Source organism: Silurus aristotelis (assembly GCF_946808225.1).
Source record: "Silurus aristotelis genome assembly, chromosome: 2".
In the NCBI taxonomy this organism is placed as follows: Eukaryota; Metazoa; Chordata; class Actinopteri; order Siluriformes; family Siluridae; genus Silurus; species Silurus aristotelis.
Window position 1 is genome coordinate 37,411,364 of NC_139575.1, and position 26,805 is coordinate 37,438,168.

Below are 26,805 nucleotides of genomic sequence, written 5' to 3' on the forward strand. Positions count from 1 at the left end.
TTCAGATCACATGAGCAGATATTTTTTTATTTAAATTTGATGCTACAGGTCTCATAAAAGTTGTCATGGGGGCGTGTTTACCGCAGTGTAGCATCTCCTCTTCTTCTGAAGTTTGAAGACATCTGGGCATTGAGGTTATACGTTTCTGGAGTTCTGCTGTTCTTGCCTGATATTGGTTTCCAGCTGCTGAAGAGTTTGTGGTCGTCTTTGGTTTTGCATCGTCCTGCTAAGACATCGCTTTCATATCTTTATAGCTATGTTACAGACCTGATGTCAGTGATTAGTTGCTAGATGTTCTTCCAGCTGGATATTTTCAAGATTTCAGTTTTTTTCAGCCCTTTGTTGCCGCAGAGACAACTATTTTGAGACCTGTAGCAGGCGTCGAATTCAAAATGAGCTCATTTTCCCGAATTCCCGAGTTCTATAATTCCCTCTTTCAAAATTCCTACTTTTCCACTATTTCTTTTATAAAACTTTTCCGTAATTCCTACTTTTCATTATTCCAACATTACATTATACAGATTTTCTGTAATTCAAACTTTCTGTCATTCCCATTTTTTATTATACAGATTTCTGTAATTCCCACTTTCCATTATACAAATTGTCTGTAATTCCCACTTTCCATTATAAAGATTTTCATTATTCCAACCTTCCGTTATTCCGAAGTGTGTTCTGTAGCCTCTGCTAATGCTAAGTGAGTAAATATGGTGTGAAAACACTTAACAATTCCAACCTGAAATAATAATAATAATAATAATAATAATAATAATAATAATAATAATAATAATAATAATAATAATAGTTGTAAGGAATGATCTGCGAGGTCCAAGCACCATTTGCAAAAAGAACAATAATTAAAGACAGAAGTTCTCACGCAACTGGGAAAAAAAAAACCTGAGCTAATTTTTTTAATTCTAAAATCCCCTGACCGTCATAGACCTACTCTTTTGCACCTGTATGTCAAACCCACAAACTCCTGCGCTGATTTTTAACCCCATCGACACGTCGTGAAAGAGCCCTGAATCAACCTCCCTGTTTCGGTGACATCTCCGGCATTAATTATTAAAGCCGAGTCGCGTTGGTTTCGATCGAGAACGCACCTGCCACTGTAATATGCAGGTTGATATTTCTGAATGGGTGCAGAAAAAAAAAGAAAGATAGAAAGAAAGACGGCAGCCTCATTATCAAAGGGCATCTCTGAAACATTTATGACAAGGCTGGGCAGCTGAGCAGACAGCAGGCTCGAGAAGGCAATAACACACACACACACACACACACACACAAACACAAACGGTCTACATGATCCCACCATTGAGCAGTGATTCTGTTTTTATATTATTTTAGACATTGTTTTTTTTTTTTTACATAATTATGCGTACATAATACGTAATTCTAAATGGAGAAAAAGCATGACATCATTCTCTCAAAAAAAACGGTGCAGTCTAAGAGGAATAAAACACTCTGGGATTAATCTTCACTTCCATTTACAGGAAATTCACGACTTGAATGAATCGCGGGTTCGATTTCCTTAAATTCCACTTTCCATTATATACAGATTTCCATTTTTCCCACTTACGGTTATACAGATTTCCTGGAATTTCCACTTTTCATTATGCAGATTTCTATTATTCCCACTAACCATTAATCCCATTTTTCATTATATGCAGATTTCCATTAATTCCAATTAATTTTTAGGAAATTCCCACCTTTTATTATTCCCTTTTTCCATTATGGAGATACATTTTTTCCCCACTTCCGATTATGCAGATTTTCTGGAATTCCCACTTTCCATTATGCAAATTTCCATTTTTCCACATTTCATTATTCCCACTTTCCATTATACAGATTTTGTGGAATTCCCACTTTCCATTATGCAGATTTAGTTATTCTACGTTACCATTGTTTTCACTTTCTATTATACAGATTTACATTTTTCCCACTTCCCATTATATAGATTTCCGTAATTCCCACTTCTCCACAATTCCCGCCATTACATTTCTCTGGATGAAGCTGAACACTTGGACATGCCCCTCATGTCATGTGATTGACAGGTTGGGAATAAAAGTTTTATCATTGTTCTTTATGGAATGATGCCATTGTTGAGGTGTTTTTCATGAATCGTGATTTCTGTATGGCGTATGGGGCAAATGACAGGGCAAATAGTGTGAGGTGATTGTTTTGTCCTGTGATCTGAAGACATGTTCACCCCAAAGCTGTCCATAACCACAGGCAAGTTCTCGGTGTCGTCTCACTCTTTCTCCAACACGATGCTTCATTCACATGTCCACGTCTCATCCTGGCATATGCTACAGCGTACTGTCCGTCCTGCGCGTCCCTCCTATGACCAGCGAGACGACAGTGCTAACGCTAATCTCGCTAATCCTCTCCTGATTCAGGGGTGAGGTCTCCTTCTATCAGCTCAATCACTCCGACAATCAGAAGCGCCACTCCGTCCAATTAAGAGGCTGCTCCGAAAATCAATACCCCGCTCTCTGATGAGGATCCGCGGCAGTTATCTGCTACGATAAAACCTCTGTTCTCTCTCACAAGCCTTCCTGCCTTCCTGTCTGTCTCAGTCGAGGATACACCGGTGGACAGCAGGGTGCCAGAGAGGCTCGGGGTTGGACGTCCTGGTCGTAACAGTCGTTTTCCACAAAGCCATAATCGATTTTTATGGTCTGTAAGAGTGTACAAACTTTGCTGGTCGTTTAAACTTTTTCTATCACTACAGCCCTTTAACCTGCTAACTTTTTTACAGTCACGCTAATCGAAATATCGATTGATGGACAATTGGACAATTATAAAAAAAAACAACATAGAAATAAAAAATCTAAATTAACCTTAGTTGAAAGTTGAACCGCTCTCATAATTACACAGCATCAGACACACACACACATACACACATACACACACACACACACACACGTTGTTAGTAACTGGCCTTAATCGAGCCCTAAATTAATTTATTATCAAACCATGCATCGCTAAACTTTTACGTCCCCATAGCTGAAAACTTTAAATCCGTTTTAAATCTGTGGTGCAATCCGAAAGATATTCGCTCCGATAACAGGAAGCTGATTGGCTGTTGCATGTTGCTCTGATTTGTTGTCGTGATACAGCGATTTCTATTTGGATTTGTGAAAGAAAGTGATATATCACCACGGAAACTACCAAACAAAAACAAAAAAGTGCAGAGGCGAAGTTACATGGACATTAAATACATTAAGACTTTTTTTATTAATTAAGAGCTAGAACAGCGACTTCAAGACTTTCTGATTAACACTGAACAGAACACTAACACTGAGCAGAACACTAACACTAAGCAGAACACTAACACTGAGCAGAACACTAAGCAGAACACTAAGACTGACAGAACACTAACACTGAGCAGAACACTAACACTGAGCAGAACACTAACACTGAGCAGAACACTAAGCAGAACACTAAGACTGACAGAACACTAACACTGAGCAGAACACTAACACTGAGCAGAACACTAAGACTGACAGAACACTAACACTGAGCAGAACACTAACACTGAGCAGAACACTAAGACTGACAGAACACTAACACTGAGCAGAACACTAAGCAGAACACTAACACTAAGCAGAACACTAAAACTAAGCAGAACACTAACACTAAGCAGAACACTAACACTGAGCAGAACACTAACACTGAGCAGAACACTAACACTAAGCAGAACACTAACACTGAGCAGAACACTAAGCAGAACACAAACACTAAGCAGAACACTAAAACTAAGCAGAACACTAACACTAAGCAGAACACTAACACTGAGCAGAACACTAACACTAAGCAGAACACTAACACTGAGCAGAACTCTAACACTGAGCAGAACACTGTCACTAAGCAGAACACTGTCACTAAGCAGAACACTAAAACTGAGCAGAACACTAACACTAAGCAGAACACTTACACTAAGCAGAACACTTACACTAAGCAGAACACTAACACTAAGCAGAACACTAACACTGAGCAGAACACTAACACTGAGCAGAACACTAACACTGAGCAGAACTCTAACACTGAGCAGAACACTGTCACTAAGCAGAACACTAAAACTGAGCAGAACACTAACACTAAGCAGAACACTAACACTGAGCAGAACACTAACACTGAGCAGAACACTAACACTGAGCAGAACTCTAACACTGAGCAGAACACTAACACTAAGCAGAACACTAACACTAAGCAGAACACTAACACTGAGCAGAACACTAACACTGAGCAGAACACTAACACTGAGCAGAACACTAACACTAAGTGTGCCTGAAACACTAAACCCCAGTTAGACATTTTTAATAAAGTGTGTATAAAGCGACTACTGGCTTGTTGTTGTTCGTACCTTCTACATCAGGGCTGAGGTAATGTCGCACCTCGCTCAGGATAAAGTTAATGTCCTCCTCCATGGGGATGGGGTGCGCTGTGACGTCCGTGGGCGTGTCTGTCGTCCCGGCGATAGTCATTTTCTCCCAGGGCAGGAAGAAGATGACACGCCCATCACTGGTGGCAGGATCCAAAAGCCCCATGTTGTCCGGGCTGCGGGATATAAATACAGAAGACGAGGCAGAGTGTGAATGATGAAGAGTGGAGTGTGTGAATGAGGAGTGTGAATGAGGAGTGTGAATAAGGAGTGTGTGAATGAGGAGTGTGAATGAAGAGTGTGTGAATGAGGAGTGTAAATGATGAGTGTGTGAATGAGGAGTGTAAATGAGGAGTGTGTGAATGAGGAGTGTAAATGAGGAGTGTGTGAATGAGGAGTGTAAATGAGGAGTGTGAATAAGGAGTGTGTGAATGAGGAGTATGAACGTGTGTGAATGGTGGATGTGACCTGTAGTATCCTGGGATGACGATGTGGACGCCGGCGCTCGGCTGGCAGATGTTGGGCGTCTTCTGGTTGTCCATTTTGCGCAGCGAGTCAGTGAAGGGGCCCGTGGCGTTAATCACACACTTGGCTCGGATGTTAAACTCCCGACCTACAATCAGAGAGAATGAGATTATGAGAGAGAACTTCATAGAGGAACCACCAGCAACATCAAATCACCCGCTGAAGTGTAGACTGAGTCTCAGCATGGGCATCAGAGACACATCAGAGACACATCAGAGACATGTCAGAGACACGTCAGAGACACATCGGAGACACGTCAGAGACACATCAGAGACACGTCAGAGACACATCAGAGACACGTCAGAGACACGTCAGAGACACATTACAGACACGTCAGAGCAGCTAGAACTAACATTCACTAATAATAATAATTATTATTATTATTATTAATATAATAAGGAACAAACTAATAGGCGATAAACCTACACATTCTTTTATACAATCTTATAACTGCTTTAAGACAATGTCCATTGTGAATTTTAAGAATTCAAATTTATTTAATTTATTAAGAATAAGAATAAGACGAAGGAGATAATGATTTTATGAATATTAATTTTTTTTTTGCATATTTCATAGATTTAAATAAATACAAAAATAAATAAAAGCAGTGACAAATTGTAAAAAACTATGTATGAAATATAAAAAAAGTTATGGTTAAAAAATGTATAAATTCAAATAACAAAGTAATAAATGACGCTTGGTAAATATTTGCCACATGCTAAACACCGCTAATGTTTTAAATAAATTCAATTCAATTCATTTTTAATTGTATAGTGCTTTCAACAGAATACTGAAAAATAAAACGTATAAAAACCTCGGTATTGCAGTGCGCCTCTAAAAGAACTGCATCTGACCAGCTTGTCCAGCATTTAATATTATTTTTCTGGACCAGAAGTTCAGAAGCTCCACCCACTTTAGATCCTTAGCCCTGATTTCGTTACTTTTTAACAAATAATGCAATAATGCATATAAAGTTGGGAAAAAAAAAAAGATTCTCCAAAAAAAAAAATCCTTATTTTCTTTATCCTTTCCATTCCAGGGCAGAAGGGGGCGCTAAAGAAATTACAAACTGCCGCTTTAATTTCACCATTTTAATTTGTTCTTCATTTACGTTCAGTTTGCCTTTTTTCCTCTTTACTAACTTGCTATATATAAAATAAGATTTATTGTGTGTGTGTGTGTGTGTGTGTGTGTGTGTGTGTGTGTGTGTGTGTGTGTGTGTGTGTGAATGTGTGTGTCCGCACCTGTGATGACGTCACGGCAGCGTGCTCCACACACTTTCTCCTTCCCCGTGTCTGGGTCCGTGGCCTTCAGGAGCTGCATCACCTCAGTGTAGTTAGCGATAGTGGCGCCGTATCGAGCCGCCGTCAGAGCGATGGCTAAGTTCATGCGGGAATCGTTGTGCTGACCTGCAACATCAGTTAGAAACATCAGTCCGCTTTAATACTAGCAGATACAACACCAGCTCCATAACAAAGAAAATCCTGGAGCCTTCTAAGGAGAACTTCCTTATGAAGCTGAGGAAGACCCAGGCTCACTTCCCATCCGCAGGACGTTCTACAGAAAAACTATGGAAAGCATCTTGAGCATCCTGCATCACTGCCTACAAGACTCGACTGTGAAGAAGATCATAGGTCATCTATCTATCATGGACACTTACACCACCAGATACTTGCACTGTGACTGACCACAGACCCCTCACACACAACCCTCTTATACACCCCTCACACAACCCTCTTATACACCCCTTACACACCCCTCACAAAAACCCCTCACACACACCCCCCTCATACACACCTCACACACCCCTCACACACCCCTCACACACACTCAGAAATGAATTAAAGAAATGGTATAAAGTCTGAACAAATGAGTGCGTGAGAGGAGAACGTAAGAAAAAAGAAGAATAAAAGAAAGATGGACAGCTATGAAAAAAGGGAAGGAATGGAGAAGAGGAGGAAGAAAAAGAAGGTATGAAGGAAAGAGAGAAAGACTAAATGAGTGAAAGAGAGAGTAAGAGGAAAAAGAAGACAAGTATGACGAAAAAAAAGAAAAAAAGGGGGGATAGAAGAAGAAGATAAAGACAGAGCCGGCATGAAGAAAAGGAAGAACAATTGAACAAGTGTGAGAGAGCGAGAGAGCGAGAGAGAGAGAGAGAGAGAGAGAGAGAGAGAGAGAGAGAGAGAGAGAGAGAGAGAGAAATGGAAGGAGGCAAATATTGTCAGGAAGAAGACAGAACGGAATTAAAGAAAAGGTATAACGACTGAATAAGTGAAAAGAAAAGAGAGAGGCGAGAGAGTATCGAAGAATAAAGAAGAATAGAAGAATGATGGAGAGATATGAAAAGAGGAAAAAAAACAGGGAGGAGGAATGTTGTCCCGTATGTGTTTTATACAGGATTCTAGCTGCTAAACAGTTCTGGGTTTTCTTTGTTGTATTTTTTGTTTCCATCAGGGTTTGAATCCCATAAAGAATTCACTGTTCTTGTTGCAGTGGTATAGTGAATGTAGTAAAAGCCAGCAGGAGCTGAGGGTCTCGATGGTACCAGAGGGCTGCGGTACTCACAGATCCATGTCTAATGCTAACACATGCTCACGGCAACTCCAGCAGACAATAAAAGTAATGGCGTATGTGAGGAGCCCCTTTAAAGGGCAAATTTTCGAATGAACTACAAGCAGCGATGAGAGTGGCGCGCTCCGTTACACATCCCATGAACCTTTGCTGCTGGTGACTGCACGAGCCGACGAGTGAGGATGAAGACGTCATTAAAACTCCGGCGAGCGACTGAGCAGTCAGTGTGGATATGAGCCGGATCACCACAGTCTCAAAACATCTCACACACTTCAGCACCAAAAACACTATTACATTCATGTGAAAAAAATCCGTCACCGAGAAAAAAGAACAACACGGAACCGATTAGTAAAGGTCTCTATTGATTACATTATGTCTTAGAGAGAGAGAGAGAGAGAGAGAGAGAGAGAGAGAGAGAGAGAGAGAGAGAGAGAGAGAAAGAGAGAGAGAGAGAGAGAGAGAGAGAGAGAGAATTAGAAGAAAAAGAATGGAAGAATGATGGAGATGTGACGTGAAAATAAAGAAGGGGAAAGAAGAAGAAGAAGAAAAGAGAACAGGTATGGAAAGGGAGGAAGACTGAAGATGCGAGAGAGAGGCCAGAAAGTGAAAACAAAGAAGAAGGAAAGAAAAATAGCATGATATAAAAAAGAAGAAAAAGAAAAGGAAAAGGAAGATAGAAAAGAAAAGAGGGAACAATTAAAGAGAAAGCAAGAAAGAAGAATTGAAGAACGACACAAAAATAAAAAAATAGAGGAGGAGAAGAAGAAAAGGAAGAGGAGGAAGAAGACAGAGAAGAGTATGGAAAAGTAGGTGGAAAGATTGATAGAACGAATGAGAGAGAGCGAGAGGGAGTGAGAGTGAGAGATAAAAACAAAGATGAATAGAAAAATGACTGAGAGATATTATGGAAAAAAGCGAAAAGAAGGGGGAAGGAGAAGAAGAAGATGAAGACGGCAGGTATGGAGGAAAGGAAGAACGATTGAACGAGTGCGTGTGTGAGAGAGAGAGAGAGAGAGAGAGAGAGAGAGAGAGAGAGAGAGAGAGAGAGAGAGAGAGAGAAGGGGGTGGGGGGAAATAGAGGGAGGCAAATAGCGTCAGGCAGAGCCGCGATCTCCAGCCGAGAAGGTCAGATTCGGAAATGTCACGGCCGTGATTGTTCCAGATTGAATAATTGGAAAGAAAAGCCAGCTGACAACTTGGAGGAAGAAGAAGGAGGGATGGGGAAGAGTGTGTGTGTGTGTGTGTGTGTGTGTGTGTGTGTGTGTGTGTGTGTGTGTGTGTGTGTGTGTGTGTGTGTGTGTGGATAAAACGAATAAAATGCATCTCTAAACTGTCATTATAGTGGCCCTATTTTGGTACGCTACTTTCTCTTTCTCTTTCTCTTCTCACACACACACACACACACACACACACACACACACACACACACACACACACACACACACACACACACACACACACACACATTTGGGGGGAATCGCCTTGGCCTACTCTCACTCCCTGATGTGATGTGACAGAGCTGGCCTGACAAGATGCCCTCGCAGGCATGAGGAGGGTGCCATAACTTTCGATATTTTCACTTGGATAGTAAGTCACATGAACTGCACAATGATGGCAAGTGTGTATGATTTGACCAACGACGGCCGACGTGCAACGATTCTTTAGACGTGATTCCTAAAGTATGCTCCTACGTCGCTCTGTGAGGGAGTCTCGACTCTGGTGGATCTGGCAACCGAAGAGAGCCTGCGAAAATGCTTATACCACATATAAATATCAAATTAAAATGATTTGATGAAAACTCTGGGGTACCGTCGTAGTAAACGATGGCGCCGACCAGCTTGTCCTTCTTCAGCATGGGGAAAAACTCCAGGGCTTTGCTCTTGCTCAGGATGTAGCTGCTCTTCAGGCATTGCGTTCCAGCCACCAGGTCGTACATCTTTATTCCGGCCCAATAATACGGCAGCTGCCACCACCTGCTCACACACACAAAACACAGGTTTTAGGCAAAAATGGCCGCCCTCATTTGCGCCCGAATGAATATCTAGCATTAAATGAAGCGACAGTTATATACAGTACACAAGCCCCGTCTTAATGCTAGAGGAGGCGACATAATAAATATTTTGCATTCAAAAGCAAGTCTAGTCAGTCAATTCCATTTATTATTTAAAGACCCTTAACACAAAGCATTAATTCTTGGTGACTTTTCATATTCAATTTAATAATCAGGAAGACTAAGAGCAGCAGTCGTGTCCATTCTAGATTCAGTAGGAATAAATCAGAATGTTATAGGACCCACTCATGGTGGTGGACACGCTCTTGATTTAATATTAACATTCGGATCCAATATGAAAAAATACAGTTGTATTTCCACAGTCTGAAGCTATTTCAGATCATTACCTCATCTCTTTTAAAATCTGCCTCAGTAATTGCATTAGTGCCTCGCCATGTTACCGTGTTACGTGCATTCACTTCAACTACAGCAGCGACTTTTATCAATAATCTTCCGGAAATGTCGACATGGGCCACTGAAAGCCTGGAATCAACGTTCCGTTACACTCTAGATGATGGAGCTTCCCTTAAATCAAAAATGATCAGGGAGAAAAAATTTGCACCGTGGTACAGTATACAGTGTCCCCCAGAACATCCGAACATGCGCTAATTTTGGACGCACCCCCACAACCCCTATGGTACCTTTGTGAATTCCTCTAGACAATATGTCACTTTAATACAAAAATGTGTTTAAAAGAATTTTATGTAATTTGTTAGTGAAAACACTGATGTTATTCCTAACGATCCTGAACATTCGGTCCTGCTGCGGATTCCCGCTAATTTTAAGATAATCCGCAACTTGCTGTTAGTCAGGTTCCAAATGAGAACCCGCGAATTTTCCGAGCAGCGATATCCGAAACGCGAATTATCGGAGGGCCAATATCTAACCTTCCCTTTATCTCCAAGGTTGTAGCTCAGCAGTTCTGCTCACAACTACTTAGGAATAACATTTTCCAAATGTATCAGTCCCGGATTTAGGCCTCATCATAGCACAGAGACGGCACTGGTTAAAGTGGTAAATGACCTGTTATTGGCCTCTGATCAGGGTTTTGTCTCCTTATCTTACTAAAGCTTTTGACACCATTAATCATAATCTCCTCATTGCTGGACTGGGGAATGTTGTTGGAATAAAGGGAACAGCTCTCTCCTGGTTCAGGTCTTATCTGACTGATCGCTTTTATTTTGTTGATATAAATGGTGAGTTCTCCACACTTTCTGAGGTAAAGTGTGGTGTTCCACAAGGATCTGTCTTAGGCCCACGGCTTTTCTCTTTATATCAGCTGCCTCTGGATGAAATTATACATAAACATGGTATTTTCTTCCACTGCTTTGCTAATGATACACAGCTGTATATTTCAGCAAAGCCAGATGAGAGTGATCAGCTTAACAATGTTGAGGAGTGTGTAAAGGACATTAGACAGTGGATTGCTTGATAACTTTCTTCTGCTCAACTCAGATAAGACGGAAGTACTTTTACTAGAACCACATGCAGCTAGAAGTAAACTTTCTGATTACGTAGCATCTCTGGATGGTGTTTCCAGCTCAATAGTGTGTACAGCAGTCAAAGACCTTGGTGTGATTATTGACCCGAGTCTTTCCTTTGAAGCTCACGTTAATAATATCACCAGGATCGCCTTCTTTCACCTTAGAAATATTGCTAAAATTAGAAATATGATGTCGTTACAGGAGACAGAAAAACTAGTTGATGCCTTTGTAACATTTAGATTAGACTACTGTAACGCTTTACTGTCTGGGTGTTGGAGTAAGTGCAGAAATAAGCTTCAGTTAGTTCAGAATGCAGCAGCAAGAGTCCTCACTAAATCTAGAAAATATGATCACATCAGCCCTGTTTTAATCATCTACACTGCTCCCAATTACATCTCACACTGATTATAAAATACTACTACTGACGTATAAAGCACTTAACGCTCTCACGCTGCAGTATCTGAGTGAACTTCTGTACCAGTATGATCCTCCATGCCTACTTAGATCAAAAGGTGCAGGCTATTTGTTGGTACCTCAAATAATGAAGACTCCAGCAGGGGGCAGATATTTCTCTTATAAACCCCACAGTTATGGAACAACCCTTCAATTAATGTTTGCGACTCAGAAAAAGTCTCAGTGTTCAAGTCGAGTGCTTTGTGACTAGATCCTGTCATTTTATTTGTTTATTTAATTCCCTTTTTGAAAGATAGCTTTAACACTTTCTTTTTTTGGACCTTTGTTTCATTCTGGTATGTTGAAGCGCCTGTTCTGTTGATCGGAAATGCTTTTAATGCAGTGTTGAGGTGTACAATTTCATTTGTATTTTAGAAAATAAAACCCCACAAATCAAGTTTTTGGCTTTTCACTAACATGTGTACTTGGTGCCGAGGACTAGTACATCTTTCAGCCTACGTTCAACACGAGTCAAACACTCAAGTACTGTTCAAATCAGATCCTCGTAAACTTTAACTTGTCATATTGGAATTGGTGACATTTAATTTGTAATAGAGGACGTTTTGCTGTAGGGAACCTACACTTTTACTTAAAATTATGATTTTCAGCTACTCTTTATACCTCTGCCTGTATAGAAAAAAATTTCAAGTCAAACTGGGACTTTTAATGTGTTCAGGTATATAAATGGATGCTAGCGTGGCGGTAGTAAGCGGCTAGCATCCATTTAAATGCCTGTAAACATTAAAAACCATCAAGAACTTGTCCATATATGGTACAATAAGTCGATAATGGTATCACCACAGTCTGGTGGATATCCAGGAAAAACTATAAAAGTGCTCCATATTGCGTCCTTTGTTCTGGCCCCGTGAGACTTTGGCGAGACGCTCGCTACACATTTTGCGACGTCTGACAGAAATGTGATGTGATCACGAGGTCGTGGTGTTCTGTAAGCCCTCGACATCACTCACAGTCGTTTAAATATCAGAGCCAAGCCTAAATGCCAGGAGTAATTAGAGACGGCGATGGCGGCGGCTTCGGGTTCGTGTCTGAGGGACTCGGGGAAAGGAGACCGGAGACTTCCTCGACAACTCAGCGCACTTATCACATTATAGAACAAGTCTAATCGCATTTATTCCATCATTAGTAATCTGAAACGAATGAATACCATGACTCTATGCATTCCTCAAACATTTTATTAAAGCGATGCTTACAAGGCTTTATAACAGCTTCATAAGCCTTTCCTATCTACCTACATTAACATTTAGAAAGGATTTCAGTCAGCGCTTTCAGAAAGCCTGATTTCGTTTATCTGTGTGTCAAAAAAGCTGAAAAGCCAGGTCATATTACATAGACCTAGTTTTGTTGACATAGAACTGTTATAACACCTGCATTGAAAACTAATAGCTATCTGATTCTGTCTCAGTAAACATTTGGCAAATCATTAGGCACGGTGTCATGCATGAATAGCTATTATATATTTTGGAAATTATTAGGATTAATAACTAAGTAAAAGTGAATGAACTTAACATACATAGCACAGTCATAAGCATTTATAACAATAAGGTCAACATCCTCGCCACGCACTACAAAATTTTTACTCAGCTGACAGAGATATCTGACATCGACTTGGTATCCGAACTGAAGAACGAAATTTCTAGACATCTGATGCCCACTGGAATAAGCAGTTATAATCGGTTATGTAGATGTGTGTCACGTGTCATGACTGCTTATGTGGTGCTTATTTGTATTACTATCAAAAACCCGTGTTAAAATGAAGGTACCTGTGTGAACATTTTGAACAATTCTCATGTAGTTAATAAGGCCTAGTATTATGTATGTCAGTCTATAAAGTGTCATGACACTATTTAAGCGCTCATGTAGGCTTATGCTCACACATGAAGTGTTGCGTGAGGTAATTATAAGACAGCGTGTGAACTGTATGTATATACATATATGAAACAAAGCAATTCATAATGTAACAAGTCTTACTTGTAAACCGGGAGCATGATGGGTAGTGGAGCGGACAGATGAGGAGCGATGTCAAGAAGGTTAGCACGCTCATGTAGCGCCTCTTTCACCATCATGTACTGCAGTAACATAAAAAAGTACACGGGGATGTGTGTTAGTAAAGTCAGGTACTGGCCATGTTCAGCAGTGTTGAGGGTCTGTCTGTCTGTCTGTCTGTCTGTCTGTCTGTCTGTCTATCTATCTATTTGATCTTTTTTTCTTTCTTTCTCTTTTGGCTTGTTGTATTTAATTGTTCTTTTTGAAATGGTCATTTAAATTGAATACAGAGTTTAGATCAATTTTACACATTACATTTTTTACTTTTTGATTTTTTTTATGAAAGTATTTTTTTCTTTCTTTCTTTCTTTCTTTCTTTCTTTCTTTCTTTCTTTCTTTCTTTCTTTCTTTCTTTCTTTCTTTCTTTCTTTCTTTCTTTTTCTTTCTTTCTTTCTTTTTTCTTTCTTTCTTTCTTTCTTTCTTTCTTTCTTTCTTTTTGTCTTTCTTTCTTTGGATGCATGAACTGTAAAAGTCCTCAATTATTCCTCGTGCCAGTTGCTCTCCCTGACACGCAGGTAAGTGGAGTTTCACAAAATATAAAAAAACCCTGAAGACCTTCACCTGTTCGTAATCTAGCTTCATGATGGCCTTCTGCAGATAGCGCACTCCTCCGTGGATCAGCTTGGTGCTCCTGCTGCTGGTGCCTGATGAGAAATCGCTCCTCTCCACCAGGGCCGTCTTCAGATCTACACGAGGAGGATGATGATGATGAGGAGGAACAGGGGGAAGACGAGGAGGAAGAGGAAACAGATTAAGTGGCACACTGGCATTTCGATCTTCCCCTGGCTCCAAATATTTAGACTGCGCTCGGTGTCATTTTCATACGGATTTCCCTGCTGTCTGTAATATGCATGAGGACGGAAAGATCAGAGCGCATTGCATATTGCATCCGGACGCCGTCGCCTTTATATTGCTTTCTGAAGAGTCCACGGTGACAACAGAGGGACATTTTTATTCATTATCAACCCAAAAAACAGGGAATGAAGATGAAGTGTGAGGTTTAAACGTTTAAAGCGTTATTTAAATATCAGGGCGAGAAAACGTTCGGGAAAAATCCCACAAATTAAAGTTAAATTTCGAAGTTTAAAGAGCAAAAGTTGAATGTTGAGAGCACTAATTATTTATACACTTTTAATACTATTTATACTCATTTATTTATTTATATTTTGTTAAAAATATGGACTTTTTGTCCATTTAAATCTAAAGCCTGCTTTACTACTTTTACAGTGATGGTCAAATAAAAAGATTTTTATTAAGCAAAACTACTGAATTTATACGTACATTATAGAATATATATAAAAAATTTGCTTGCAATTTCTTTGGTAAATTACCCCCCCCCCCCCCCCCCCAAAAAAAAAAAAAAAAAAGAAAAAACCCAAAACACACTAAGTCTACTAACTTCTATTATTTGCAATACTGCTATTTATTTATTTTTATCGCTTAATTATTTATTTTAATTATCACTTAATTATTGCCATTAATTTATTTGAGACGTTTTAACATCAAATGCAAATAAATCTGAAAGCTTGATACACTTAAATAATTTAAAAAATAATAATAATTATTATTTGATTGTCAAAAAGTTTTTTTTGTTATGAATTTGCAGTGTCTAGCTTAATTAATAGGCTAAACAAACAATTATATTAACAATATATATAAACAAACAGAAATGTTTCTCAGCCAATTGAATAATACACAGGCCATATTCACACGTCACTAAACATTAATGTATCAGTGAAAGTGCTCAGTGGACTAATGGGAAGGTCATGAGTTCTAATCCCAAACCCCTAAACAAGGCCTGTAACCCCTCACCTGCTCAGGTGTATAAATGAGAGGACTGTAAGTTGCCCTGTTGAAGAGCGTCTGGCAGAAATATACATATAATTGAGTTACATTAGTAGTTAAAACCCCAAAGCTCCACTCAGTTCCTACTAATCGAAAAGACGTTAAAGTTGCCCTCACTGCGTGTGACTGCGTCTAATGCGCATCCTGAGCCCGTAGCTCCGCCCCCCACCACCAGCACGTCGAACTCCGGCGTGGTCTGCAGCGCTGCCAGCTGTTCCTCACGTGACGGCAGTCTGTCCTCAAACATTACCGGCATCTGTCCCTCGGCCTCCACGTAGGCCAGCCGAGCCTGAGCGTGGTCCAAAAAACACCCACACACACACACAGACACACACACACACACACACACACACACACACACAGGTCTCAGCAAATACACATCTCAACACACACAACAGTTCAGTGCATGCACACACACACACACACACACACACACACACACACACACAGACACACACACACACACACACACACACACACACACACACTGACCCCGACGTGGGCAATTAGGATCAATTAAAAGGTCACCAGTCACATACAACATTAATGTTCTGATCATTTCCCTCTAAATAATACAATAAAACAATTAAGAAGGAATTTTTAGCCAGTCAGAGTCATTAGCATGTTACGCTATCTACTCATTGTAAAATTAATGATTTGATTGCTATTAAAAATCAACACCAACTTCAGAGGAAAACAAAAAGTCTTCTAAATAAACAGTTCAGGACAAAATCTGCAACTCAAAATGTCCATAAAAATTAAAATTAATCCTAATTTTTACTCAATTCCTTCCAGGCTAATGATAAATAAGCCTATTAGCCGCTAGCATGCTAAACCACTATTTTGTACTACTAGCTTGTTTGGCTGCTGTTAGCGTAATATTAGCCATTTTGCTAATCTCAGCTACAGATTTAGCCTCTTTCTATAAAACAGTTAGCATAATGTTAACTACGCTAACTCGCTAGCCTGATCGCGGCTAATAGCATGCTAGCAATGGCATGGCTAATCGTTTTCCAATATAATAATCAGATTAATATAGGATGATTGCTGGCAAGCCTAGCTAAATTGGCTAAAATCGCTACCTAGCATGCTAGCTGCTTTGGCTAGTGATTCAATCAGTACAATTATTAGCATAATTTTAGCTACATTGCTAATAAAACACTGCTAGTTGCTCAATATGTTAGATGTATATATAAATCTTTTAGTTAATAGATAAATATTTTTTGTAAATAGACTTTTCAGTGTAAATCATTTATTTGTTTATTTCGATATTTTATTTATACATATTTTTGCGTTTTTAGGGGGAATTAGCATTGGACAGTGTTTTTCCATCTCCTGAGTGCGAACTGAATGAAAAGAAACATTAAACACTAAAATATCCAAAATTGTAATCCTCTGACTGAATTCACACACACACACACACACACACACACACACACACACACACACACGCTCAAGACTTGAGTAAGTTCTCAAAGTCGATATTTCTGTGTGTGTTTGTCTCACGGTGTCAATAAGGAAACCAAAAAATATCTAAAAATGAAGCCATGACACGATGTGGGAAAGCGAGATATCGAGCGATATTTAGTCACAATGGAAGGTTTTTATTCATTTTGTCGTTTGCATTCGGTCGAAATGATTACATCCATCTTTCCCCCCCGAAAGCCTGCGGGCTGCATTTGACTTGCAAATGACCAAATGAAGGCAGACATTTGCAATTTAGACCGTAACAGCATGTAAAAACAAGATCCAATAATTAGTGTCTGTTTCCAAGGACGGACATTTTATTTAAAACATCCACAGACAATTAAACGAGAGGCCGTCCTGCAATCACGCCTGCGAGCGCACACACACAGGCAACGAGGAATTTCATGCAAATACGCAATCGGCCACCGCCGAGCGACACTTAGCCAGATAGCCAGCTAGCGTGACAGTGCCCTTGCCATAGAGGAGACAAACACACACTCTTTTTTTTCTCTCTGTCTTACACACACACACGTATACACTCATACACACACACACACACACACACACACACACGCACCAAATTAACATCACAATCTTCAGGATTAGCGTCTGACACATGCATGATTGCAGATTAATTTTTCAAAATCAATTTTTTTCCCCTCCTTCGTTCCTTTTCTCTTCTCTCCAGCTTACCCGTTGAGTCTTCGTCGTTCAGGAAATGCAGGAGGCAGATGAAAGAATAAACAGATGGAGACATCAAGAGACAGAGAAAAGTTTGTGTTAATGGGAAGTCATGGACGTGAACGCAGCGTGACGTTTCTCACCCGCGTGTCAAACTCAGGGAGTGAAACAAACATTTAGACATAACTGTGAGAATGATGATGATGATGATGATGATGATGATGATGATGATGATGATGATGCATTTTAGCACAAACTTCAAATTATACATAAACGAAGGTAGTTAAAAAAAAAATTAAATAATGAACAAACTTACAGGGTATATTTAATACAAATAAATTCAATTAAAAGTCAATTAAAATATTTTATTCATTAAGTTTCATAAAATTATCATGATAAACAAATACATCTAGCCAAAATAGAAAGAAAAGACCAAATAGATAGATAGATAGATAGATAGATAGATAGATAGATAGATAGATAGATAGATAGATAGATAGATAGATAGATAGATAGATAGATAGATAGATAAATGAATAAATACTTTCATAAAATAAATTCTAAAAATATTTTGTTAAAAGATACAAATTATTTACATTCCAAATAAATGAATAAAGTTAATTAACACATTAAATAAAAAAAAACTATTGAAAGATAGTATGAAATAAATATCATAAAAGAAAGAAAGAAAGAAAGAAAGAAAGAAAGAAAGAAAGAAAGAAAGAAAGAAAGAAAGAAAGAAAGAAAGAAAGAAAGAAAGAAAAATTGTAAAATAAAAATAAAAGAGAAACATTATCATGATAAATAAATAAAATCTAGTCAAGAAAGAAAGAAAGAAAGAAAGAAAGAAAGAAAGAAAGAAAGAAAGAAAGAAAGAAAGAAAGAAAGAAAATCATGAATAATTGAAAACTTTGAGGCTAAAAATAAATTATAAATCCTTAAAAAGAAAAAAGAAAAAACCAGCAAAGTAAATCAGGTAATAAACTTATATAAATAATACAAACATAATAATTGTTAAACAACAAAAAAAAATTGAGACGGTTCTGCGGCTCATTATGTCTCGGCCCGTGGCCTTTATTTAACCCAAGAAGTGAGAGATTCTCAAGTCGTTTTTTGAGTCTCGAAATCATAAGTTACTGAGCGCTTAGTTATTGAGTCACACGGCCTGTAGTGAAAATGCAGAAGTCTGTAGCTGTGTGTGTGTGTGTGTGTGTGTGTGTGTGTGTGTGTGAGTGTGTGTGTGCGCTTACAGCTAATCATGAAGCTTCACACTGAGGTAAAAAACCCTCAGACTTTCATTTCCTTTCAGAAGCCATGAAACAGCGGCGTGACGAGAGCCACGTTTGCCCCGGCCGCATGCTAACACCCTCTCCGCACGACAAAGGGACGATTCAGTTACCTCAAACGCCCCGGAACACTTCTGCTTGGGTAACATGACACTCGTGTCTCAGTTCAGCACATTAATGCGGCTCTCTGGCAACCGAACGTTCGAGACGCCGTAATTCTCTCCTTCCCCGGAGTCTGGAGATCTGAGGCTCTGAAACATGGGAGGATAATGTACAAAAAGGGTTCGAGGCAGATTTGAATATCTGATGAGAGAATAAATCAGAACCCCCGTTGGTCTTGGAGAGTGTGCGCGAGCCCTGTTTTTTTCCCCCTTCGTTTGTTTCCGAAGGCCTTGTTGATTATCTTAATCTACTTGACCTTAAGTTATTTAGCGCAGCATCCAGACGAGATGAGACCCTGCACCCCCTAGGGCTCTCGCCAGTCTAAACACAGGTACATTGTGATGAGCGCTGAGGTCCCTGGTGCCTTGAATGGGGATGAAATTGTTCACGATTTCGTATTCAAGTGAGAAACAATTTGTTTGGTATTCTTTTAAGTACGCGCCGTGTTTCTTTGGGCGAATACGAGCTGATGATAAGAGCGAGGAGAAGAACAGGCACCTGATCACGACGCATCTCCGAGGCGCTTCCTCTTACTTCTCTTTTCTCTTCCAACACCTCACTTCCTCATTACACCGCAGTGCTGAGTAACTCCGAGGACTGATTGGTGTTGGGTCTCACTGTGTATCTCTCGCTTTCGTCTTCAACATTTATGTATATGTTTATGTTTGTTCTCTTTAATCAGACACATTTAATCTTATAGTGTTTATAGAAGGAGTTTCATAACAGTCAGAAGCTTGAGGGTTTACAAAAGAAAGAAAGAAAGAAAGAAAGAAAGAAAGAAAGAAAGAAAGAAAGAAAGAAAGAAAGAAAGAAAGAAAGAAAGAAAGAAAGAAAGAAAGAAAGAAAGAGGAAGATTTATTGGTAAAAGTATAAATAAAAATGGTAAATGTATAAATATATGATTTGACTCAGGAAGTAACAGTGACTCTGAATACAGATGATACAGTTGAGCTCACAGCTTCAGGGTGGAATGAGGAGGAATGTTACAGATCTACACAAACATAACACATTCCTCAGTTAAGATCAGACATGTAGTGAAATGAATTCAGACACTCCTCTTCCTCTTCCTCTTTTTCCTCCTCCTTCTCTTCCTTCTCATGCTGCTGCTCTCAAAAACAAACAGAACCATACCCAGGCTTGGACCAACAATTCGGTCCCAATTTGCTACCAAAAACTTGCTTTCATGCAGAATTACATTCATCCTGATACAAAACTTTGGACATTACACAACAAAGTGATGTGTGTTTAGGTGACTGTGACTGATTTTTACACACGGAGCTTCTAATAAAACACACATTGTAATTTATAACATTTTCATGCCCTGGTCATAAACACCTACCTGATTCCTCCTGTATTCCATGAACTGTGATAAGCCAAAGACCGTGGCTATAGCTCCGCCCCCTATCAGGGTCGATTTCACTGTTTTCCGAAATGCCATTAGTCCCTGTAAAACAAAATACTATGTATTAGTATAAAGATAATTTACCTTCTGATTAATTCAAGAAATAAAAAGTATTACAGCAACATGATTTAGAAAAGAATGATCATTATTATATATATATGAAAAAAAAAACGTCGTAATGTAATAAATATACAAAGAGAAATATGTTTACATGTTAGAGGATGCATTTACTACAGTATAGTACAGTGTATCGAATCCTAATACTACATAGTAAAGTATTTATAATATGGTATTTCATAAATATATAGTATAGTATAGTGTTCTATAGTATTGTATAGTATAGTATAGTATAGTATTGTATAGTATAGTATAGTATAGTATAGTATTGTATAGTATAGTATAGTATTGTATTGTATAGTATAGTATAGTATAGTATAGTGATGTATAGTATTGTATAGTATTGTATAGTATTGTATAGTGATGTATAGTATTGTATAGTAGAGTAGAGTATAGTATAGTATAGTATAGTGATGTATAGTATTGTATTGTATAGTAGAGTATAGTATAGTATAGTATAGTATAGTATTGTATAGTATAGTATAGTATAGTGATGTATAGTATTGTATTGTATAGTAAAGTATAGTATAGTATAGTATAGTATAGTATTGTATAGTATAGTATAGTATAGTGATGTATAGTATTGTATAGTATAGTATAGTGATGTATAGTATAGTATAGTATAGTATAGTATAGTATAGTATAGTATAGTATAGTATAGTATAGTGTAATATAGTATAGTATAGTATAGTATAGTATAGTATGGTGTAGTATAGTGTAACATAGTATAGTATTGTATTGTATAGCATAGTATAGTATAGAGTTGTATAGTATAGTGTTGTATAGTATAGTATAGTGTAGTATACTATACTACACTATACTATACATTTTGCACTATACTATACTATACTTAGTATTTGAGAAAGCAAAATGTAAAGTATAGTATAGTATAGTATAGTATAGTATAGTATAGTATAGTATAGTATAGTATAATGATGTATGGTATTGTATAGTATAGTATAGTATAGTGATGTATAGTATTGTATAGTAGAGTATAGTATAGTATAGTGATGTATAGTATTGTATAGTAGAGTATAGTATAGTATAGTGATGTATAGTATAGTATTGTATAGTATAGTATAGTATAGTGATGTATAGTATTGTATAGTAGAGTATAGTATAGTATAGTGATGTATAGTATTGTATAGTATTGTATAGTAGAGTATAGTATAGTATAGTGATGTATAGTATAGTATAGTATAGTATAGTATAGTATAGTATAGTATAGTGATGTATTGTATTGTATAGTATAGTATAGTATAGTATAGTATGGTGTAGTATAGTGTAATATAGTATAGTATAGTATAGTATAGTATAGTATAGTATAGTATAGTATAGTATAGTATGGTGTAGTATAGTGTAATATAGTATAGTATAGTATAGTATAGTATAGTATAGTGTAATATAGTATAGTATTGTATTGTATAGCATAGTATAGTATAGAGTTGTATAGTAGTGTTGTATAGTATAGTATAGTGTAGTATACTATACTACACTATACTATACATTTTGCACTATACTATACTATACTTAGTATTTGAGAAAGCAAAATGTATAGTATAGTATAGTATAGTATAGTATAGTATAGTATAGTATAGTATAGTATGATTATAACTCTGGTCAGCTTTGCTTAGTTAAAATAATAATTTTAACCCACAAAACAAATAGCAAATAACAACAGAGGCAGAGAGAGAGAGAGAGAGAGAGAGAGAGAGAGAGAGAGAGAGAGAGAGAGAGAGAGAGAGAGAGAGAGAGAGAGAGAGTGTGTGTAAATAATAAACCTCAGTTTGGTATTAAAACCAATAGCCTCAGGCAGGAGAATTGAGAAGACTCGTTATCGAATGCAACGACAGTCTCGGCCGCATTGTTCACTGTTTGTTCGTTTGTTTTATTTCCCAGTCCACTCCAGGTGCTTTATTCATTAACCACATCCGCTCCAGACACATATTTACATTTAGATTTACATTGACATTATTTAGCATTTATCCTGTACGTTCAGCTGGTGTTCATTAGGTCAGTGCACTGGGAATGATTAGCCATCGCTGTAGGAGACCACCGTGGGAGCACCACTGATTTCACACTGACGCTCTGGAAGTGTGTGTAAAGTCAAGGTTCCATCAAACACTAACAATCAGCAGAGCTAGAGGACTGAAAGGAACGTCTGAGAAACACAATCAGGCTTACGTTATAGCAGCTATAAACAGCCTTTCCCTCACCATGGTTCTTGTGTGGAAAAGCAGGAAAAGTCTGTGACAGTCTGTAGCTGAATTCCATCAGGGGGAAAAGCCAACAAAGTAAACGCTCTGAGACAAACAGCAAGTGTAACAGAAATCCTGCTCTTGAAGGGAAAAAGCCATCCAGTGATGTGTCTTTAGAATAAAGAGTTTTAATAAGAAACAGCACAGGAGAAACGTGTATGTGTGTGTGTGTGTGTGTGTGTACTGTATACATGAATGTGTGTGTGTGTGTGTGTGTGTGTATAGTATGTGTGTATACAGTATGTGTGTCTATATAGTATTTGTGTGTATATACAGTATGTGTGTATATAGTATGTTTGTGTATATGTGTGTATGTTTGTGTTTACAGTATGTGTGTATATACAGTATATGTAGTGTGTGTATACATTGTGTGTGTGTATACAGTATGCATGGCTGTATATAGTATGTTTGTGTATACAGTATGTGTGTGTATATAGTATTTGTGTATATACACAGTATATGTAGTGTGTGTATACAGTATGTGTGTATGTTTGTGTTTACAGTATGTGTGTATGTTTGTGTTTACAGTATGTGTGTATATACAGTATATGTAGTGTGTGTATACATTGTGTGTGTGTATACAGTATGCATGGCTGTATATAGTATGTTTGTGTATACAGTATGTGTGTGTATATAGTATTTGTGTATATACACAGTATATGTAGTGTGTGTATACAGTATGTGTGTATGTTTGTGTTTACAGTATGTGTGTATGTTTGTGTTTACAGTATGTGTGTATATACAGTATATGTAGTGTGTGTATACATTGTGTGTGTATACAGTATGCATGTCTGTATATAGTATGTTTGTGTATACAGTGTGTGTGTGTGTGTGTATATAGTATTTGTGTGTATATACAGTATATGTAGTGTGTATACAGTATGTGTGTATATACAGTATATGTAGTGTGTGTATACATTGTGTGTGTATACAGTATGCATGTCTGTATATAGTATGTTTGTGTATACAGTGTGTGTGTGTGTATATAGTATTTGTGTGTATATACAGTATATGTAGTGTGTATACAGTATGTGTGTATGTTTGTGTTTACAGTATGTGTGTATATACAGTATATGTAGTGTGTATACAGTATGTGTGTATATACAGTGTAGGTGTGTGTATACAGTGTGTGGGTGTGTATACAGTACGTATACAGTATATGTATGTATATAGAGTATGTGTGTTTATATAGTATTTGTGTGTATGTGTGTATACAGTGTGTATACAGTATGTATACAGTATATGTATGTATATACAGTATGTGTGTATATATAGTATTTGTGAGTATACAGTATGTGTGTATATACAGTATATGTAGTGTGTATACAGTATGTGTGTATGTGTGTGTATACAGTGTAGGTGTGTGTATACAGTGTGTGGGTGTGTATACAGTACGTATACACTATATGTATGTATATAGAGTATGTGTGTTTATATAGTATTTGTGTGTACACAGTATGTGTGTATGTGTGTGTATACAGTGTGTGGGTGTGTATACAGTATGTGTGTATGTGTGTGTATACAGTGTGTGGGTGTGTATACAATATGTGTGTTTATATAGTATTTGTGTGTATGTGTGTATACAGTGTGTATACAGTACGTATACAGTATATGTATGTATATACAGTATGTGTGTATATATAGTATTTGTGAGTATACAGTATGTGTGTATGTGTGTGTATACAGTGTGTGGGTGTGTATACAGTATGTGTGTATGTGTGTGTATACAGTGTGTGGGTGTGTATACAATATGTGTGTTTATGTGTGTATACGGTGTGTATACAGTACGTATACAGTATATGTATGTATATACAGTATGTGTGTGTATATATAGTATTTGTGAGTATACAGTATGTGTGTATGTGTGTATACAGTATGTGTGTATGTGTGTGTATACAGTGTGTATACAGTATGTGTGTATGTGTGTGTATACAGTGTGTGGGTGTGTATACAGTATGTGAGTTTATATAGTATTTGTGTGTATATACAGTATATATAGTGTGTGTATGCAGTATGTGTGTGTGTGTGTGTGTGTGTGTGTGTGTGTGTGTGTATGGCATGTACACCGTTTCTCATTCAGCTTTTAGTTTATATTTATCTCTTTCTCCAAAAGGTCTCCTTTCACATCTGAGAGTCAGTGCAGATCCCGACGTGACCGAACGACAGAAATAGAAAAGGTTTGCCGGTTCAGCTGCTCCTCGAAGATGCACGCAATGACTGATCTTTGTGTGTTTGTGTGTGTGTGTGTGTGTGTGTGTGTGTGTGTGTGTCTGTGTGTGTGTGTGTGTGTTAGAATATTTTTATAATCACTTCTTATCATGCATCCTAGGCATGGCGGAATCGTGAGGAACATAAACGGCGTAACACGTGACTGTGCTTATCAGACGAGTTACACAATTCCACGTTTACTAACAGATCAAACCCCGACATTCGGTCAGGACGTTTTTAGTTTTATTACAGCTGAGGAATGACGTAAGGAGAAAAAAGTCACAAGATGCAAACCTTCAGACCAACAAAATCCCGTCATCAAACACTCATTTCACACGGCGTTATTTTAACGTCAGCTTGTCCTGGAATGAAAGATCTCCTGCTATAGAGTTGAAACCCTACTGAAGACCTGACTGCACCCATGTGAGTGAATAAATCTCCACAAATCTCCACAAAATCCAGAGGAACATCTTCCCAGAAGAGTGGAGCTTCCTATAACTGTAATTAAAGAGTGTGGAATGGGCTGGAAGTACATCCCAATCTTACGGTTAGGTGTCCACAAACTTTTGCTCATATAGTGTATATATTGGTTATATTTGAGTAGCATTTTATTGTGAAGATGAAGACTTGGATTAGATCGGATTGGATTTTTTTGCTGGATATGTCAAAAAATGTTGGCACCCATTCCCTCTTAAAAGCTAAAGCACATCTTATAGGGATGAAGAAGTTTATTTTTTGAACCAGGGCTATTTTCTGTCTTGAATGCACTTGTTTATGAAAGAGAAACCTCTCATGGGAGATTAATGAGAGCAAACCTCAGCATCAGGAATGCTCTGGGTAAAAAGCAAAAGGCTGATTTCTAATTTATCTGGAACAGGAGGAGATTCTCATTATAAGCTCATTATCAGCTCATTATAATACATTATAAGGTGTGACCGCAGCTCTTAGCATATCATAAGGGATGGACAAGGTGCTATACTGGAAACACCACCTCTACATCCTCCCTCTTTCTCTTCTCTCTGTCAAAATCGGGACACTTTTTACAAATAGAAGCAGAGGAACCAATGAATTCATGCTGTACTTACTATCAGACGAGCGGCTGCAGTCTAACTGAAGCATATATACAGATATTTCTGCTGGAGGAAACAGTAAACGCCGCTCCCGGTCTGTTTCTTTCTTATCCAGGAAGTAGAGCGCGAGCACGCTTTGAGTTTGACAGACACCAGGATGAGCCAATCAGGATACAGTGTTCTCGGTGTTGTCCAATCATCTTTTAGGAGAGCGTGTTCTTTTAACGGACCTGGTTTGAGAAATTGTGTTAATGATTATACAACAACAACAACAACAACAACAAAAACGCTGTGGAGGAGAGATGATGGGGTGGAGGTGCTAAAGACGAGGAGAGGGAAACCAAGGAAATGTAGTGTTGGAAAAAAAATTATAAGAATATTCTCATTTGGATACTAATAGTAAACTATTCTATACTATACTATACAATACTATTCTATACTATACTATACTATACTATACAACACTATACTATACAACACTATTCTACACTATACTATACTATACCATACAATACTATACTATACTATACTATACAACACTATACTATACTATACAACACTATACTATACTATACAACACTATACTATACTATACAACACTATTCTATACTATACTATACAACACTATGCTACACTATACTACACTATACTATACTACACTATACTATACTATACTATACCATACTATACTACACTATACTACACTATACTATACAACACTATACTAAACTATACTATACAACACTATACTATACTATAATATACTATACTACACTAT

At 37.9% G+C, this 26,805-nt stretch overlaps 1 protein-coding gene across 4 annotated transcripts in view; it reads right to left on the reverse strand.

The window, feature by feature from the left end:
* gpd2 (glycerol-3-phosphate dehydrogenase 2 (mitochondrial)) overlaps positions 1-26,165 on the reverse strand; it is a 54,997-nt gene extending 28,832 nt beyond the window's left edge. For 3 of the 4 annotated variants that reach the window (XR_014530816.1, XM_083525328.1, XM_083525326.1), the window contains exons 1-9: positions 26,043-26,156; positions 20,312-20,416; positions 15,494-15,665; positions 14,093-14,217; positions 13,457-13,554; positions 9,290-9,453; positions 6,154-6,318; positions 4,853-4,997; positions 4,367-4,560 (exon numbers count right to left, since the gene is read on the reverse strand). Coding sequence is in view for 3 of the 4 variants with exons in the window: in XM_083525328.1 (XP_083381454.1) it covers positions 4,367-4,560; positions 4,853-4,997; positions 6,154-6,318; positions 9,290-9,453; positions 13,457-13,554; positions 14,093-14,217; positions 15,494-15,665; positions 20,312-20,410 (1,162 nt within the window). In the remaining variant the exon portion in view is untranslated. Of the gene's footprint in view, positions 1-4,366; positions 4,561-4,852; positions 4,998-6,153; positions 6,319-9,289; positions 9,454-13,456; positions 13,555-14,092; positions 14,218-15,493; positions 15,666-20,311; positions 20,417-26,042 lie in introns of all 4 variants that reach the window. The other variant, XM_083525327.1, reaches the window with a different exon arrangement.
* Between the last annotated feature and the right edge of the window lie 640 nt (positions 26,166-26,805).